The sequence below is a fragment of the Mercenaria mercenaria genome, chromosome 15, assembly GCF_021730395.1.
Source record: "Mercenaria mercenaria strain notata chromosome 15, MADL_Memer_1, whole genome shotgun sequence".
Lineage (NCBI taxonomy): Eukaryota > Metazoa > Mollusca > Bivalvia > Venerida > Veneridae > Mercenaria > Mercenaria mercenaria.
The window spans coordinates 17,905,848-17,927,141 of NC_069375.1; the positions used below are offsets into that span (position 1 = coordinate 17,905,848).

Consider the following 21,294-nt stretch of genomic DNA (forward strand, 5'->3'; position numbering starts at 1 on the left):
GTCGCCTCTTACGATCATGCAAGGGTAAGGCAGTGGTTCTAATTCTTTTCATACACAGCTAGTCCCAGAACCACATGGGGCAGTCAACACTTTTATAGTCATAATGAAACTTGCAATATCAAAAGATCGACTTAAGAAAAAAATGAACGCATTACAACTGTTAACAAAACAAGACGCGGTTCTGCTAGACCATGTTTTCCGGGGACTGCTTTCATACGCCTGTGTTTACTTTCTAGCACTACCAGCATTATCAGTCATATTAAACGATGATGAAACACTGACCATCTGAAAACATCTTCTATCACTAAATCAATGGAGATCAAATGGAGATTACCATCTTCATACTGCGTACCCCTATCAGTCGTTTATAAATTTATTATTCGATTGTATAGTAGGTGGATTTTCTAAAGTACATTAAACATAAGCCGCATTGTTCTTTAAATACAATATATTCTTTTCAAAGCCTGATTTCTGCATTACATTCCACAGTTTAAAAATAGTTATTGAAAATATGAAAAGTTACAATAACTTATCTAATGCTAAAATGAGAACACCGATGACCTTACAGCTCTGTCCTGAAGCTAATGCGCCCTGCAGTCTAGATAAATTTAAAAGCCGTGGAGTAATAAGACTATCCAGTAATATTTTATAATCAAACTAAGTATAAACACGCAGTGGCATTTCTCATACATTTCTTAAGCTGCTACCCCTGATGATAAGTAAATATATGCCTCGCCTTTAAATTAAAAAATGAATACCGTTTCGATTTTTGAAAAACCATTGTTTTACATTTCCTCCCTTTCTTAGAAAACTTAAAGTGAGATTTTTTTATTTTTGCGACCAATGTAAAATAAATGAACTTGTGCATCTCTACATAAAATACAATTCTTACTCACACAATCCTTTTACTAATGGCACAATCTGACTAAAGTACTTGATCTTCTAAACGAAGATCTGAGAACGACCCATTCACATTCGTCTTCTGTATATTTTGGATTTCCATTATTGCTATTTTTATGTTATCCAATCAGGCGACTTGTTCGATTGTCAAAGAGTAATAAAAATTTGCAGTTATTCCAGGACTCGAACCCGGGACCCCTCGCTTACAAAGCAAGTGGCCTACCGACTGAGCTAACCGGCTATCTGATACATTACGACATAAGAATTGTAAATATCAAAAGTCAATGCTAGAGGTAGATTTGCAAGATGTTGTAAGCTAGGCTCTGATTGGCTAGTGAAAGGGCCGTCAGAACGAGGCAATGAATAGGTCGTTTTCAGATCCTATGCGTAGCGTAATAGGAGATGTACTTTAGTCAGATTGCTAATGGCAATGATTATAAACAATTCATTAAAACAAAATCACGTAGATTTTCATAGTCTTGGAGGCGATACTGACTGCAAGTGGGACATCACGAAGACACCGAAGAACATAAATGCGACGACAATGGTTTGATAGGGGAGAGGGAGGGGGTGGCATCACGGAAATCATCTATGAAAACTAATGAAACAATAGTGGTTTGTAAGTAGGACATCACGGAGGCATCGGTGAACATCATTACGGCGATGGTGGAAAATCTGTCAATGGACTGTTGTTTCCTAGCGTGACATCATTGAGTAAGGGAGTGTTGACTAAGTATGTGTAGTAGCACGTGATGATTCAAGGGGAGCGAATCATCGTTCCTAGCCATCAAAGTACGGTTGTAGTGCTGCCACTGTACCACAACATCGCCAACCGTAATATTAGGCCGATGTCCTCTATGACCATTGTCCCGTAACATTAGTTGTACCAAAACGCTGTTGTATCATAATACCGTTGTACCTTGACATCGTTGTACCATGGCAGAGTTGTTTGTTTGTTTGTTTTCGGTTTAATAACGTTTTACAACAGTATTTCAGTCAGGTAACCGCGGACAGTTAACCTAACCAGTGTCCCTGGATTCTGTACCAGTAAAAACCTGTTCTCCGCAAGTAACTGCCAACTTCCCCACATGAATCAGAGGTAGAGGACTAATGATGTCAGACACAGTGTCGTCTATCAAATAGTCACGGAGAACATACGCCAAGCCCGAGGATCGTAATCAAGACCCCGCGATCCGTAGGCCAACGCTCTATCTACTGAGCTAAGAGGGCGGGCCATTAGAAGCTTGCAGCATTGTATTGCTGTACCATTGTATCATTGTACCATTATGACAGTATCGTTTTATCATTGTATCGTTGTGCCATAGCATACTTGTACCATAGTATCGTTGCATCATAGCAAGGTATCATTGCATCATTGTACCATAGTATGGTTGTACCATAGCATCGTTGTACCATAACATCGTTGTACAATTGTATTGTTGTACCATAGTATCGTTGTACCCTAGGATCATTGTACCTTATATCGTTGTACTGTAGTATCTTTGTACCATGGTGTCGTTGTACTTCAGTATCTTTTTTATCAGTATCGTTTCATCATTGTATCGTTGTGCCATAACATTATTGTTCCGTAGTATCGTTGCATCATAGCAAAGTACCATAGCATCGTTGTACCATAATATCGATGTACCTTACTTTCGTTGGTCCATACTATTATTGTGCCATAGCATTGTTATACCACCACAGCATCGTTGTACCATTGTATCGTTGTACCAATGTATCGTTGTACCATAGTATCGTTGTACCATTGTATCATTGTACCCTTAGTATCGTTGTACCTTAGCACTGATGTACCATAATATCGTTGTACCATTGTATCGTTGTACCATACTATCGGTGTTCCATACTATCGGTGTTCCATACTATCGTTATACCACCATAACATCGTTATACCACCATAGCATCATTGTACCAATGTATGACTTTACCATAGTTTTGATGTGCCATAGATTCATAGTATCATAGCAACGCTGAAGCATTGTATACTTGTACCAATTGTATTACTGTACCAAAATATCGTTGTACCATTGTATCATTGTACCCATACTATCGTACTATAGCACTGATGTACCATTGCGTTGTTGTACCATAGAATTCTTGTACCATAGCTGCGTTGTACCATGGTATCGTTTCAACACAGCATCGTTGTAATAAAATATCGTTGTACTGTAGCATCGTTTTACCGTAGCATCGTAGTACAAGCGTAGTACACATCATACTGTAGTTCTCAGAGAAGAAATTGTTTGGTATTGTAATCAAAAACAATAAGTTCATTCATAGTCCAACGCAGAATCCAGTTTTATTCGTAGTTTTTTAGATACTGATTGATCGAAGAAAGAGAGAGAGAGAGAGAGAGAGAGAACGTATGTAGATGTTATGTTATCATCTGTCAATTAATGGTATAGTATTTATCAGTCCTCCTTCTTAGTCCAGTAAATAATATCACAAAGTATTCAAATCTATATTTTTTGTTAAACTCTCCGTCACCATGCAATTAAATTCAACTTATGCACTTTTATTCTTCACCATCGTATGACCCGATATATATGGAGGAAATATACTCCTCAACAGGCGATGCTGACTTGTACTTCACAACAGAATGAATTCTTGCCTTCTTCAATGTGAAAATGTGAATTTTATTCCGAACTACGTAAGCTATATATACTAAAAACTATATATCGCCGCCAACTATAAACAGATTTAATTTTCTAATGACTATAAAATTTTGGAGAAACGATTAAGTCAGTAGCAGTATATTTGTTCTACACTTTAAAAAAGGAAAAATGGATTACAAGAGTTACAAAGAATGATATAAATAGAAAAAAGCCATTTATTATTACATTAAATTGTTCTTTTATGTAAACATATATTATAGCTAAATATTATATATTATATGTGTGTCAGCATGATCTACCATACACGTGCTTTGCAATTTAAAATTATTTGTTTTATATGTTTTGCATGGCCCGGTGGCCTTAGAGCAAATAAAATTTATAATTGTCATTGTCACTGCGCATAGCGAATAACAAAAAATGGTGTAATATGTCAAATATCAAAATTTTCTACAATAATTATATTTGTTAGGTTTAACGTTTTATTTTAAATAAGCATACGGCAGAACACTGACGAATTTCCAGTATCAGTACAAAATTCTCCCACGTGTCTCGAGCATCGTGTTAGGGATGGGCGAGGACCTGGATAGAAACATTGAACGTCCACCAACGAGGTTATAATTTCACAACCAAGTAGAGAGTCTAAGTCATTGTTACAGCACACATAATGCAATTAAAGCCACTAGTACAAAAGTAACTTCAAGGCGTTACATACTTGAAACACTTGTAAAACGACTTTGAATCAAATCTGTAGAATCAAAATATTTCTAAAGTTAAGGTTTGTTTCCTACTCCGTGAGCTTGAAAAAACATTAGTTTGTAAAACCAATATGAGCAGAAAAAGCACATGTTGTCGTACTCGTTTTGATTTTATTGTGCATTTTCTTCACCCACTGTTAAATCATTTCTGAAATTAAATAAAATTGGAAAAACGGGGGTACTTTATAAAACATAATATCCCACTTAATGTTATAGGGATTTCAGGTCTTACAGGTCATTATGAATACATAGTGATATTTGTGTTTTATAAGCAAAACTGTCACTTTCATGTTTTCACGTTGACATAATTACCCTACCTACTTGTTTTCAATGGCAAAAATGCTTAAACACTCCCCTTAAGCACTCGTTCATAGATGTATCCATGTTTTATTGAAAGGGGTTTGAAAAAGTCATTAACTGTCGAGTAGTGGTAGGTGAGGGAGGGGGTATGAAGTTTTGCTTTTTAATCTGAAATGTATTTTATGCAATTCAATGTACTTTTTGTACCGTATTGCATTAGGACATTAAGAGTTTAACATGCTTCTTTAAAGAACACTAATAGAATGCTATAAAAAAACAATACAACATTTTAAATGTTTCTCCGGTGCGGCTGAAAACCTGTGAAATAACCTCTCTTTATATTAATTGATGAGTTTCTTTGCTTCATAAAAATCAAAATCGTGGCTGTGATAAATTATTATTGCTTTTTAAAAAACAAATATATAGGCCTACATACCTGCTTTAGCTGTAGAAACATCAATGTAATGCAATTTTAAGTATATATGATATTTTAAATTTAAGCAGATGACACTTCTGTTTTTAATTCGGGTGCGGTATTACTTTAATCTTTTAGCAGTTTGTTTTTACTGTTGGTTTGCTTATATAGAAGCGTTCGCGTTTAACAAGTTTTAAATCTAAATTGCTAATCTATAAAATCTATAAGAAGATCCTTTAGAAGCCTAGAATGTACCCAAGCAAGCTAACAGTAGTCTGTTCATCTAAGATTATGCGATGTGCAATACCACTCACCCTCCTAGCGCTGACGGCTTACGAGGAAATTTAAATTCTAGCAGTGGACGTAACCGTATTTTGAATACTATGAACGTGTACATACAAATGTTGTAAAAAGCCTAATCACAACAGCGCAAACAGTAAAACACGAAAAGCAAATAGCCAGAAGGATACTAAATCGGGATTCTACAAATTTCAAACTAAAGGCGCGTTCAGCATTACAAGAGCTCGGAGTTATTCGAAGCGCTCGTGCCTTGAACGCAGGTGCTCGTACGAGTATCTGCAAGCGATTCAACCAGGTATGTGTTTCGCCAATATTTCCAAGATGGCGTCCGATGTCATTCAGTTTTTGCAAATTACCGAGGAATCTTTAAATAATGAAGCTGCAAACCAACGATGTTTCAATGGTAAGACTGAAAAGCTTTTGTTTTGCAGTAAAACAGAATAAAATCTAGTCGTTTTGGCAAAGAATTCGTGAACAAAGTCGAAGCTAGGAAATTTAGAGTACTCGTCCAGTTATGTTTTGGTTCTGCATGTTACAACTTAGCATGAATTTATGTGATCATTCATATAGGTCATGACCTCCACCCCCCCCCCCCCCCCCCCCCCCCCCCACACACTCCCTATATTTCTTTCTGTACGTAGCTAGACCCTCGTGAAAAGAAGCTTTCTCTTTCACGCTAGTACAAAATACATAGACTTTAAGTCTGAACACTGTAAGTTATAGCTGTAGAAACTAATAAATATTTCCAAAATACGTCAGAACAGGCAAATCTTCTAAAAGTAAATCCATCATAATTGCAATTGCAACTTAAGATACCATTTATACCATTTACATTTTTCTGCTTAGCCAAGTAATGTAAATTAAAGCAAATGACATTGTTACAATAAATTTTAGCAAAAATTGCAAGTTTAACACATTCAACGTTAGATTTTATACTATTCTTCGTTATTAGAATTCTGTAACAGGGACTGTTTTGCATTGTAAGATCCGGGGCCATTTACAGCCTCTTCACGCCAGAAAATATCTTCCATATGATTCGGATGTCTGCTAAATTTTCTTTACATAGTGCAAAAGAGTGTAACTACAGAACATGCTTCAATGTCAGAAGCTTCCAATGGTCTTTAGTATGTCAGACGTTAAGTACCTATACATGGGTGTCTTGTATTTTATCTTAGGTAATGGGTAATCAGAATCACAACTTCTGGCTTTCTAGTCAAGCCAGTTTAAGCTTTGGAAAACAGTCCGCTTATATAGATCTTATTCTCAAACTGATTGACAAATACCAAATGAAGCACTGAGTTCAAAGGAATATAGAACAAGTTGCCCACAGATGAAAGACCTAAGACGAAAGTTTACTTTACCCATAAATCTGTCATAGTATATACAGTAACTTCTATATTTACATATACTTAATAGATAGCCGGCCTGCTCCTGCTCTTCAAGAAGATAGAAAAAAAACTTTGCAATTAATGGTAGGTCAAAAGAGAAGACTCTTGGTAAGTTAAATATAAAAAAGTCCGAAAATTACTTGTATTTGTGAAATTTGCAGTTGAGAAAAAAATTCAAACAGATGCAGTTTAGTTACATAATATAGCTGCATCTGTCTGAATATTTTTCTCAACTGCAAATTTCACAAATACAAGTAATTTTCGGACTTTTTTATATTTAACATTATATGCTGCTCCTAATAATGTTCGTACTCTTTTCTTCCCTGTTTACTCCCCTTTTGGAACTCGGTGTCAATTCAGATTTTGTAGACAACCGTGAATGTTAAAGAATCGCGTGATTTTAGGAATCATATTTATGATTCTGGTAAGTATCAGTAGGTATGTTTTTATCTAATTTCACGAAGAATTTATATAAACAGTTTGGAAGCTTGACACTACGTTCGTACTCATCCGTACTCCAACCGTGTCCGTACTCAATGTAACTCGAATGTAAAGCTATTATTCTTGAAACTGTGATCGAGTTCACCAAATTGTGAAATGATATGAACAATTACAGGTAATTTTATGTTTGTAATAACGAGAGATAAAACAACGCCTAAAAACCTTCAGGATGTGCTTTTGATAGTGTTGTTTATATGGATATTTAAAACATGTTTACCGTTTCCAGGAACAATAGGAATGGTAAATAGAAAAATGTACCGGAATCGTCAAGTCATCACATATGAAAACAATACATTAAGTCGACGTGTAATGCTTTTTTATGCAATAATAGCGACAATACACGTTTGTTTTCTGTATTAACGTCTGCAGAAGCCCTTGGGATATGTTTGTGACCTCGACCTTCGATTTCGGTCATAAACAATCCCGCGCGCTTCTGCAGACGTTAATATACAAAAATGTGTATTATCCCTACATTGACAGGGGTAGTTTTGGCCTTGAACGCTATTTTTCCTACTGCCATTGATCGTAAATTTAAGAATTTGCAACCCTTCTCTTAAAGCATATTTTGGGATTTGTCTTTATGAAATTGAAAACTGACACTGAACTACTTCCTTAATTAGAGAGGGAGAGAGATTGTATGTCGAACTGTAAACGCAACATTTTTAAATTAATATATTTTGTCACATTATTTCGAATCTGGTTCTTGCCAGGAAGTACCACTGCGATGTAAAAAATTTGGATATCACTAGACTACGATATTGGACATAGGATATGGACTGTCTATAGTCACAATTTTACAAAAAAAAAAAAAAAAAAAAAAAAAAATATATATATATATATATATATATATATATATATATATATATATATATATATATATATATATATTGTAACTGTGTGAAACTTACCAGGTGGAATCAGTCTGTACTTTATGCTGTTTGGGACAATAGCCAAATAATATTGACTAGCAACACCAGCAACGTCTTTTCGTGCTGTCCGCACCAAGGGAAATCACTCTTGCTGTGTTCCGGGTTCAGGCTATCGCCCCATAGGCCGTACCAGACCGTACGCGGGCACTATATATATATATATATATATCTGATCTGGTCTAGCTAGTATAATGATAATATCTCATGGGCTGAATGTTATTGTCCGATATTTAGAATTTGCTCTATGATTTGGAAGTCTGTACACTAAACGTGTAGATGAATAACATTGAACACATGACAATGTTTTTCTCTCCCTGCTTAATTTTGTTCTCATCAAACACGATATAAGAAACAAAACATACCTTGAATGCATGTAACAATTTCTGACCATGATCCATCATGTCGACATGTCATTCCGTTTTGTGATGATAGAACATAACCCTGATCGCAATAAAAGTTGTTTAAAGTTTCTCCAGGGTTGAAAGTTGTTCTCCAATCTTTAGAATTAGCTGCATGATTGGGAAGTGTGCAAACTAAAAGGGCAAATAAATAATATTTAATATATTTATTAGAATATCTGTTTTCTCAAACTGCTATTTTTTGTCTTTATCTGAAACGATTTATGTAACAAAACATACCTTGAATGCACGTAACAATTTCTGACCATGATCCATCATGTCGACATGTCATTCCGTTTTGTGATGATAGAACATAACCCTGCTCGCAATAAAAGTTGTTTAAAGTTTCTCCAGGGTTGAAAGTTGTTTTCCAATCTTTAGAATTAGCTGCATGATTGGGAAGTGTGCAAACTAAAAGGGCAAATAAATAATATTTAATATACTTATTAGAATATCTGTTTTCTCGCACTGCTATTATTTTTTCTTTATCTGAAACGATTTATGTAACAAAACATACCTTGAATGCACGTAACAATTTCTGACCATGATCCATCATGTCGACATGTCATTCCGTTTTGTGATGATAGATCATAACCCTGCTCGCAATAAAAGTCGTTTAACGTTTCTCCAGGGTTGAAAGTTGTTCTCGGATCAGTAGCATTTGCTGCATGATTAGGAAGTGTGCAAACTAAAATGCAAACACAAACATTTAAAATATTAGATTGTAATTTTTCACACTGCTTTTTTTCTTCTTTATTTAAAACAATATCAGTAACAAACCTTACCTAAAATGCATGTAACAATATCTGACCATGATCAGTTATGTTGACATGGTATTCCTGTTGGTGACCATATCGCAGTAACAAGCGAAAGTTGTTCTCTGATCTATATAATTTTCTGCCTAATGATCTATAACTTCATATCACATGCGCAACAGCGCTATTTTGTTTTTCTGCGCATGTGATATTATTTTTTCGTATCACCCGTTAGGCGACTGATACTTTCAATAAATTTTCTGACGAGGCGCTTATATAATTATACTTTAGGATTAAATTACCTTTTTCCGGCATGTGCGAACACTGCCGAATTTTCTTTTTTTATGCTACGTGCAAAATATTTCGAAAACAAATTTTCATCAAATATCGAATCAAAACTACCACAATAAGTTTGGAAATGATCTAACTAAGAAAATGAGTGCTCACACTTACATGTTTCGTTTAGAAAATAGAAAGTTATTGCCGTTTTACGAATGCTACTGATTGACACAATGTTGAAATATTAGAATAAATATAGAGGTCAGCGATATGTAAACGTCTCGACTAAATCTATGAAAAAAGTCTTATTACACAGCAAAGTCGCCACAAATTATGAGTGCTGACAAGTAAAGAGTCTTTAATTCTGTCTTCATTATTTGGTTAGTAATTACTTTTTCATGTTAAATAAATTATTATGTTGATTTTCCAGTAAATGCTTTGACCCTTATAATCTTTCGGTATAATAAAATAAATATTGCATTCCTGAGAGGGTGATATGAAAAATGTTCACACCTCGAAATATGAATGTAGACCTCCGCTGGCGCCTCGGTCAATATTCATATATCTCGCAGTGAACATTTTTCAAATCACCCTCTCAGGAATGCAATATTTATATAATATATAATATTGTTTTGTTTTTGCACTGTTTAGCTTTTTCTTTCAGTTTAAATGATATCATAAAATCATACCTTTAATGCATGTGACAATTTCTGACCAAGATCCATCATGTCGACATGTCATTCCTTTTTCGGATGACAGAACATAACCATAGTCGCAAACAAAATTGTTTAAAGTTTCTCCAGGACTAAATGTTGTTCTCTGATCTTTATAATTTGCTGCATTATTTGGAAGTGTGCAACCTAAAAGTTCAAATAAATAACATTGAAAAGGCGTAACTGCATTTTTGTACTGTGCAAAAATTTATTAGGAAAAATATATTGACCACTGAAAATTATATTTTCAAATTACTTTATAAAAAAATATACAATAACTTGGCAACTACTGGTCCGGTAAACAATAAATCTAAGACAAATAAAAGCTTTGACAGCTAGTAGCTATTAGCACGCACTATCCAATGGGTCACTCTATCTTGTAATTACTTATTTCGATTAATACATTCTTAATTCTGAATTTTGAAAAAAAAAAAGGTATTTTGAAAATGTAAGAATATAAAATCTGAAGTCTCGTCTCTATGATGGCTGATTTCTGCCATTTCGCGTTTTCGTCCTGCGACCCCGCCGAGCGAAAAGAGGAGAATTAACAAGTTAAAATGGCGAGGGTTCGGGTCGAAAACACGATAATTAGCGTGGTCGCAGGGCGAGATTGAGTAACTGGAATTTTATCGTGTTTTCGCCCCGCGCTCCAGTCACTAAATTTCTCCCCTGCTAATTATCGAGTTTTCGCTCCGCGCCCCGCTTAAGAGCGAGTTTTCGCCTCGCGCCCCGCCATTTTAACTTGTTAATTCTCATTACTGAAAATTGGCTAAGTTCAACCAAGGACTGTGACATTGGCCTTTGAGCAAGTGGAATGGTTTTGCGTATGACACATTGTTTTTGCTTGGTGGGGTAGCGTGGCGAAATCGCGAAATGGCAGAAATCAGCCACCATACGTCTCCCAGTACTTAAAAACAGAGCTATCATATTTACTAGTCTGTATATTTGATTTTACAATAATAAATATCCACTGCAGACGGTGAGACACATTTCATTATCTCTCGTAAACAGACTCATATCAACACAGTTGTCGTTGAATTATAATCTTGGAAAGGATCTCTTTTACAGATTTTATCATCATAAATGTTTAGTGGAGACTGAAGAATCGGCACCTTCAACTGGCATCTTCGCTCATTGAATTATAACTTAAAATGTCACTTAAATCAAATGTTTGCTGTAAGATATTGCAATTTGCATTGGAAGTATTAAATAATGTCATCAACTGTATTTCAAAAACATGGCAATACAGCATTAGCAAGATATTATACTGGAGATGTTTTGGCACAAATTGCAAATTACACAAATTTTATGTTTGCTTAATCATATCAAAATATTTCAAATTTACAACAGTTCAAGAAATGGCAACAGGAATTCATGACTAATTCAACAAATGTTAAAGCAAAGGGTCGCACGTTTTAAAAACATTCGATGGCTGATCCTTCTCCAGTTTTATATGAAAATACGTTTAAAATTATAGTTGCAAAAGCTATATGAGATAGTAACTTTTGTATCACGTGAAGTCATATACACTAAACAAAATACATGTAGCTATGAAAAGCGACAAATATCTCAACTTAGAGCGTACATTAAAGTATAAGTATTTGTAAGACATATATTCAGTGACCTGTATACGTCATATAGGAAGTCTATATTATCAGAGAAACCGTTCAGTTGGTGCATGCGTAAATTAAAAAACGACCAGGCAGTCCTTAAAGACAGGGCTCCTCCTGGCATGCCAAAAACAGCAATGACGTCAAAGAACATTACTGCTGTAAGACTTCTAATTGATGAAGACGCTAGGTATACGGTCTATAAGATAATGCCTTTCTTGGCATGTCAACGGAAAGAACTAACGAGATTATCACCAAGAACTTGATTTTATGAAAAGTTTATGCTCGATGAATGCCTCACAAGTTAACAGAGGAGCGAATGGCCAGTAGGGTCAAATGTGCTAAAGAGACACTGAAAGGTTCTCAAACTTAGATGCTCGCAAAATGTCAGCTTATAAAAGGGGACGAGTATTGTATATACACTTATGAGCTAATGCATCGCGTTGACAACAAACAGTGGCTCTGAAATAACGTGACCACAGAGCAGTAACTGAAAAAAGACGTAAAAATATCAAAAGGTTGCTGTATTCCCTCTTACTTATTACTCTTGTGAAAATTCATACATCGTCAGGAAAGTCAGTCACTGAAAAGTTTTAAAAAGGCAAAGTACTGAAGGCTGTTGAACGAAAAAATAAAACATGCGTCCAATGACTGATCTTCGCTGTCTCTAGTTGATCCATTACAGCGCTGCTGCTCATCAAAATGCCGTCTATCAAAAGTTTCTGAGAAATAAAACGAGGTACAAATGAATTATTCCGCTTAATCACCAGATCTAAGTCCTTGAGACTTTTCCTCTTTCCAAGACTGAAAAAGATGCTACCTGGGAGAAAATATATAACGAATAAAGCAACTGAAATTAGTTTCATTTAGTTACCGTACCAATGGTGACTTTTTTGCAGCGTTCACCTCTTGGATTTCTCGACTTTTGAAGTGCTCAGAAGTCAAGTGCGAACACTTGGAAGGGATAAACTAAATTTAAACTGCCATTACTTTTAGAAGAGTCCTCGTAATATGGCTTAAGAAATGGCGGAAAATGTTCATACCTTTAAATATTACTGTACAACCCTAAAATTTATAGATAATACTATTATACTAACATGATTAGAAATGTGGATCATTTGCATATCGTTTATGATTCAAATTCACCGTTACTCTTGTAGATTCTAATATGTACCTTCCGGTTGAATAATATCAAGTATTATGCAATAAATATTTCAGGATGTTTTTAAGCTTTTAGTACCTTGTACAATTCCATGAAATTTTCTTGAGATGTCATAAGCCCTTATTCTTGAACGCGAGGTCCAGGTTGGAAATTTTGTTAAGTTTATTTCTTCTTGACGTATTATGTTTTGATTTTATGTTGACAGAAGTAAAAAGCTATAATGATTTTATTGATAAATACTTAATTCTTATTTACTTGTCGATTTTCACGCAGGACATTATAGACCAAATTTTATCGAACAAAAATGTTTACGAGCTCCTTTTTACTTTAAAAGACCTTTAGACCTTTATTTACTTAGCTAATTGAACAGGATTCTTACTGAAACTCTCAGTTTGATTTTTCGCCCGAGCACACAGAGAAAAATCGTCCTGAAAACAAACATATCGCCTAGCTTTGTACGTTTCCTCTCTTTTCCCCTGGCCTTAAACGCACACTACTGCACATGCAACTTTCTACAATAGTACTTTTTCACGTTAACCTTAGATATTTGCATAGTTATATTACGCTCCTCTCTGTCAAAGGCAAGACACTGCAGATGTTATGTGAAATGAAGTGTTTTTTTTTTTTATTATTGAAGAAACTTTTCTCTTCACTCTTCAGCATCTATGTAATTAATTGAATAATCAAACTACCTTTAATACATGTAACAATTTGAGACCATGTTCTGCCATCCCGACACGTCATTCCATTTTGCGATGAAAGAACATAACCACGGTCACATGTTAAGTTGTATAACGTTGTTCCAGGGCTGAAAATTCTTTGGTCTCCGTATTTTGCAGCATGTTTTGGCAGTATGCAACCTTCTATTTGAATATATTATAACAATTATAACACATTCTTTATATCTTATTGTAATAAGTGGTAATAATGTATCTTATCATATTAAAGGGAAGTAAATAATAAAGAAATTAAATGCTGCTTTGGGAGACAAAATTAATATGATTCTAAAGAAACTTTTTTTGTTAAACTACACATCGGTGTATCAATTTCTCGTTGAATGACTTACTTTGTTCACAGTTAAGACCAAAACGTTCTGCGGGACAAGAACATCTACCATGGCCGACACATTTCCCACCATTCTCAAAGCAAGTGTCATTACAAATAACTAGAAATATAGAAATATTTATCTTGATTAATTTTTATAGTTGGTATTGCTGCTAATGGCTATCCATGGTAGCGAACAGTTGTACTTTGTCAAATGGAGGACTAACTACTACAAGTACATACGTCTTAATTATTCATAAGTAGAACTTACTAGCTGCAGGGTAAGACATAATAATTCCTACGCAGACTTACTTCGGTAACCTCCGTGGCCGAGTGGTTAAGGTCGCTGATTTCAAATCACTTGCCCCTCATCGATGTGGGTTCGAACCTCACTCGGGGCGTTGAATTCTTCATGTGAGGAAGCCATCCAGCTAGCTTACGGAAGGCCGGTGGTTCTACCCAGGTGCCCGCTCATGATGAAATAATGCACGGAGGGGCATCTGGCGTCTTCCTCCACCATCAAAGCTGGAAAGTCGCCATATGACCTATAAGTGCGACGTTAAACCAAACAAAATAAATAAATACGCCCGTCACCGTGACCCAGTTGTTAAGGCGTCCGCCTCGGTATCGGGAGGTCAAAGGTTCGAGCCCCATGGGGAGCGTTCGTTCGGGGAATGTTTGTCACGGGACTCATTCTGAAATGGCCGGTTCGTGAGCCGCGAGCTAGTTAAATGAATGGTTACCGACTTCTATCCGCCTGACTCTTGGCATAATGGTAGGAGTTGGGAGGTAATTGGTACGCACAAGGTGTCTCAAAAGGCAATTGGCTGGCCCTTTCAATTGGGGTGACACTATAATAAACAAGTCCTTTACCTTTACCTTTACTCACTCCTGTATAAGGCATAATAAATCCTACATAATACATACTAACTCCTACGTACGGCATAATAACTCCTACATAGTACATACTTACTCCTACGTACAGCGTAATAAATCCTACAAAGGAAGTTGGCAATTACTTCCGGAGAACAGGTTTGTACTGGTACAGAATCCAGGAACATTGGTTACTGCCCGCCGATTCATGACTGAAATTCTGTTGAAAAACTGCGTTAAACCCAAAATAAACAAACCTGCGTATGGCACAATAACTCCTATGCAAGGCACAATAATTCGTACTTACGATATAAAAATTTATTATTAAACCTACATTTATAGTCCTTTCTGTTGGTCTAGATGTAGTCACATGATTAATGATAAAATGTCATATTGACTCGAAGGCGGAGCCAAAAAGACGTATTGACCTCCAGTTGTGACGTCATCACGGCTTGACGTCAAAACAATGCGACGTCGTACACAATTTTCCTCGAAAAATGACCAAAGGCTGCAAATACTTGTATTTAAAGTTTGTACTTATGAGTAGGCTGGATTTAATAATAAAACAATTGTTGCCTTTTAAGTTCGGTCGATATGTGGATTTATTGACCTGATAAAAGCGATATCAACCTCGTTCAATATCGCTTTTATCAGGTCGATAAATCCACATATCGACCTCATCAAAAGGCAATAACTGTATAGTATTTTACCATGATCACAAAAGTTCTGTTTTTGCTAAGAAACTACTTATCAGCTTGGCTACACTGAGAAAAACTACCTTAAATAAATATGACCCCCCCCATCCCCCCCCCCCCCCCCCCCCCACCCCCCCCCCCCCCCCCCCCCCCCCCCCCCCACTAAAAAAAAAAAAAAAAAAAAAATTGGCGTGCAATCATGTAAGTTGTTGAATTGTTGAAAAATTTCAAAAAAATGATTTAAGATTAATGATATATCATTACAGGATAATTTTTAGCAAAATATATCTTTCAACGAACCTATATTATAATGTGGTTATTTGTAGGTCTTTTCAAATAAAAAGGAGGAAAATCTTTGTTACTCACACATTTCACATCGTTTTCCCTCTGTTAGATTTTTACATCGACAGTTGTCGTCCTTGAAACAAACACCGCCATTTGTACAGTTTGGCTCGCATACGGCTAAAATACAGACATATTCTTTGATTCTTTGAAAAGGGATCTACTGAAAATATTCACAGTATTTCTGCTTATCTAAAAAATCTCAATATATACTAGCGGAAAAAAGAAACTGTGCGTGGGTATAATATGCTATAACTTTCAGCAGGGTTTTATCTGACCTTTATTTAACACCAGCTCAGTTGATATGGTTATTGCATCAGCAAATGACCGAGAGGGATACACAACTTACCTGTGTAAAGTTTCAAGCTTTAATTTATAAAATTGAGCGATACATGAACATTTTACACATGCACAGTTTCTTTTTTCCGCTAGTATATATAAACAACAGTAAATTAATCAGGGTACCACGCAGAATGGGAAATATCCGTGGCATAATTGCTATTAACGTGCCTACCGCAGTAGAAACTATCATGACATTATCAGTTACATGAACAAAAATGCCATCTATTTATAAATTCAGTAATGCATTTTGCGGCGTTGACATAACTATAACCACATAAATATGCAAAATACGTTATAAAAGAAACCATGTAGAAGGCAGCCATGTTTTGATAAAATACTTGTTCAATGTTAGAATGAAATTCAGTTCAGAATACGGATCACAAACATATGACGCAAATAGGAAAATACAATATTTCAACCCGTTTATATCTAGTAATCTTGATTTTTGTGAATATATGAAGAGACTTTTATAGATATACTGCGCCTTGCAATTTTGTTCCAAGTAATATTTTTTCAGTTTAAACTAAAGAAAAGTGCACCCTTCTAGCCATTATGTCTTTCACCTCAAAGATATCAGATACAAGGAACATGCATGTCCCTTATATCGCAATGTTACTTATCACAGATTTTATTAGATTAAGGAGAAGGTGAGGTTTAGATCCTTCCGAAACGCCTGGAAAAATGTGCTTTTGTCACTGTTAGTTCCACGGCAGTACCTATACTGTGTTCTTCAACTGTTTGGTCCGTCCGTGTTTTCTTATTTCTATACTTTGTCTATTTTATGTTAATGTCAATTATTTACACACCCTTGCATATACTGCTATAAGATTTAAATGTGAATAAAATTTCATGAATGTATGTAATGTAATAATAAAATTATCCTAGAACATTTTACGATTACCGACAATACAGACAACTGCACTCATTCATTTAAAGCAGCATGCCTCCAGATTTGCCAAAAGATAATCTTTCTTTTAAATTGAAGTTTGGTCATATTATGAACATTAGAATATGAATTTTTGTTTCTAAAATATTTTTAAAAGTTCAAAATCAAGAAAATGATATGACCGCGCCGGAAATCGAGCCACGGACCGCCGCGGCAATAAAGACATTTTTCCGTCGTCGTAACCAATAGCGCTGTAGCTGAAGTTGTGAGTAATGATTTCAAAATATAGATATTAATAATCGAGACAGTTTACATGGAGTAAAAGCGTGACAAACGCTTTTCGATTTTTATCGTAAAAAGTTAAAAAAGCAAATTCTCATGTGTTTCCGTAACATAACGTTTGGCAGTAATTAAGTTTTAAAGCTTTCTTAAGAAATAATGTATTTATTTCAAGATATCTAAAAAAAATTGTTTGTTGTCGAACGGTCTGGAGGCATGCTGCTTTAAGAATTACATTGCAATAGTTTAAAAGCTTGGTATGATTTAAAGCGGTTTTTGTGTTTAAGTTATTCATACCTTTACAGTGATATCATATAAAAAGCTTCCTGCAAACTAATTCTTGCCACGTTATCGAATGTTAGAATGTTAAGTACAGCTAACTGAACTGATGCAAAACGTGATTAAAATTGAAAATAGACCACCAAAGATTACCTCTTCTGCAGGCCGGAAATTCACCATCATATCCTAACTTCCAGTTGCGATCTGTTTCAGCTTCTTCCCAGAGGCCGTTCACACATTTAAATCTTCTGTTCAAAGGTTCATAGTTCGATTCACCGGTTTTTGAACAATTAAAATAAACAAAGTCTCCAACCTCAACAACGAAACCTCCAGAAAGACTGACACGCCTTGTGTCTGTCACAGACAAACGTTCGTCAAATTCGTAGGGTATCACACATTTATCTGTTGACAAAAGACTAAAATTAGTTATCATACAACATATATTATAATGCCAATATCACATGTTTCATATTGGTCCTGTGTTAGATCTAGTCTGGTATGGTTTGAGGATTGAATGTCAGAATTTCAATTAACACCGAAGGCAAGTACCGCTTTTCAAGCTCAATTGAAGATTGTTCATCCGCCTTGAACATTTGTGCATTGATACATTTTGAAAATAGTACGTAACAGTTGAATGCAGATAGCCGGTTTGACACCCTGTTTAAGTTAATATCTTTACACATTAAACGTCGTGTAAAGGGATGTTTTTAATTTCTATATCAAAAACATATATACCCGGCTTACAATATACCTGAGACATAGACTAATATATGAAGATAAGAAGAATTTCGAAAGAGAAAAATTTATAAACAAAGGACGCCATATATACCTGGTATACAAGCTGGTGCTTGGCCTCCATATACACTTTTAAGTTGTCCATTTTCACATGTACACTGTGGTCTTTCTGGTAAAATTAAATCCAACGAATACCCTTTATCACACGAAACAATGAAGTATCCATTCTTTTCGTTGACACTACCATGCTGCAATTCCATGCATGTGTTTGGTGTCACTTAAAATACAATCGGTTATGCCATTAAATTATTTTTTGCAAAAAAATGATTGTATACTGCGAAAAGTGCACATGTCACCTTTTCGCAAAATTACTTTCTGCACAGAATTAATAATTTTCCCATTCACGATCTCTATACTATTCTTTGGGTAGGGCATGACATGTACACGATACAAATAGTAAATTTCCCCTTCATGACCACGGCTATGTACTGTTCGTGTGGGTAGTGTATGACATGTACATGTATCTGATTTGGTGCTAGTGTCCTTGCTGTTTCAATAATTTGAAAACGAATAATTTCAAGAATTCGTACATATCTTTATTATCCTTTTGAAGTTGACGTTACTTTCAATCTGAATTTATTATTTTGTGATTGTGAGACCTTTTACTTTTGCCGCTGCCAACATGACCATGAACGTCCATTTGTTTGTAAAACTACATATAATCAAGTCTAATATTATCAACAACTATGGTAGTCTCATTTACTTTTAACAGCAAAACGTTGGAAAAAAGTGAAAAAAAGACTTTCTCATTTTTGTTGCTTTAATGGGAAATGGTACATCAACCTAGTTTACGCCAAAACGGCTCGAAATAATATTACCAAGTTGTATTCAAGGTAGAATATCTTTAAACAAAGATTCAGCTTTGAAAACTTTCTTTTATTAGCTAACCATACAATACTTTAAAAGTGACGTCAAACTTAAATAAACTTTGATTTACAGTTTTAAGACTGTTTAATTTCTCTATTGGCAGGCTTCGAGTCACAGTTTGACAGTATCGCCTTGTGACATTGAGCCCCTTTGATCACTTTTTCACTCAATCTAACATAGTACGTTTTGATTGTCAGGATCATGGAGTACATCAGTAAAAACCTTTTGCTTCTGCCGATATTTGAGGAGCATTTCACTTACTCTGAATAGACACTAACCAGGTCTGGAACTAATTAATTTGCTTTACTGCTATTTTTAAACGATTTTAGTAGTAAAATTTGTTTTTTATTCATGACAACATATCTGACCTAATAAGACAGTGCTTACCTTCAGGACAATCTAGTTCAATTTGAGATAACACATTGTTCATGCAGGTTATTGTTGGTGTTGAATCGTTATTATAATCGTAATCATAACTCGTGTACAAATCATACAGATCCAGTGATGTACATGCCACTGTCAATGTAGTTCCATCAGAAATCTGTGAGATTGACATAAAAAAACTGTAAATGCCTCATGCAAATGTCAAAAGTAGTTTCAATGTAGTTCTTCAGAAATCTGTGAGATTGATATAAATATTGTTTCTTCTAAATGCCCAATGCAAAAGTCAAAAGTAGTTTCAATATAGTTCCATCTGAAATCTGTGAGATCGATATAAATATTTTTTTTGTAAATGCACCATGCAAATATGAAAAGTAGTTTCAATGTATTTCTATAAGAAATCTGTGAGATCGACATAAATAATTTATTTTTTAAATGCCTCATGCAAATGTCAAAAGAAGGTTTGATGTAGTTCCATCAGAAATCTGTGAGATCGATACAAATAATTTATTTTGTAAATGCCTCATGCTAATTTCGAAAGCAGCACTGTCCTGTATTCTTATTTCTAAAATGTCTAGATACTCTGCACAACAATATAAACGGAATAATCCCTTATCTTAGTTTATTCTAACATTTTGATTTATAAAAGAAGCGGCGTTTCTCTTTGACTTGATATGACGCTTCTTCTCTGAGTCATTCTAATTTGAAGAAACACAGCTGCGATCATAAACTTCATGTGGCCAATACTGTATGGGGCTTTTTTCCCTATAAATCTACCACCCGTAAATAAAGACAATTCCTAAGTATATTTTATTCCTTCCCCCCCCCCCCCCCCCCCCCCAAAAAAAAAAAAAAATAAAAAAATAAAATGCGGAACTTCAAAGTCCTAAACCATTGTTTCTGTCAATAATGTTTTTGTTTCCAACATTACTTTTGCTATTTTCGAAACTACTACCAGTTATATTTATTAAACAGCTACAAAAATGCATTCACACATTTCAAAATGTCATTCAAAAAGAAACGTTAAACTGTTAAGTTTCCATTATTCCAAATAAAGACAAATTACGTAGGAGTTTTCCCAATCGTACTACCAAAATGATGAGATAAAGGCCTGGTGTGTTAAACACCAGCATGAGCACAAAGGTAACATGCACCAGATCTAACTTTTAAATATACTCATATAAAACAAAACATCTCTTAAAACAAGTATAATGAATAGTTAAACATTAAGTAATGAACAAAAAGTATACAATTCATACACCTAATAAATAAGTCGATTTTGTTTTAAAATTTATATCTGCTGTGTGACACAACAGTGAAAAACAGAAACACGATGGATTTAAATCCACTGCATGAAAATTGTTTATATTTTCCCAAGGCGGAAAGGCAACCAACCAGTTGACAATCAGTACGCTCAAATGAGAATTCTATGAACAAAGCTTTATGATAGATAGCTGATCAATTTGCATTTGG

At 35.0% G+C, this 21,294-nt stretch overlaps 1 protein-coding gene across 1 annotated transcript in view; it reads right to left on the bottom strand.

Moving 5' to 3' along the window:
• Positions 1-21,294, bottom strand: part of LOC123548965 (uncharacterized) — a 93,338-nt gene that overhangs the window by 61,492 nt on the left and 10,552 nt on the right. Inside the window, exons 3-12 of the mRNA XM_053524089.1 lie at positions 19,828-19,981; positions 18,608-18,790; positions 17,932-18,180; positions 16,017-16,112; positions 14,105-14,203; positions 13,731-13,901; positions 10,243-10,413; positions 9,037-9,207; positions 8,760-8,930; positions 8,484-8,654 (exon numbers count right to left, since the gene is read on the bottom strand). Coding sequence (XP_053380064.1) covers positions 8,484-8,654; positions 8,760-8,930; positions 9,037-9,207; positions 10,243-10,413; positions 13,731-13,901; positions 14,105-14,203; positions 16,017-16,112; positions 17,932-18,180; positions 18,608-18,790; positions 19,828-19,981 — 1,636 coding nt within the window. The remainder of the gene's footprint in view (positions 1-8,483; positions 8,655-8,759; positions 8,931-9,036; positions 9,208-10,242; positions 10,414-13,730; positions 13,902-14,104; positions 14,204-16,016; positions 16,113-17,931; positions 18,181-18,607; positions 18,791-19,827; positions 19,982-21,294) is intronic.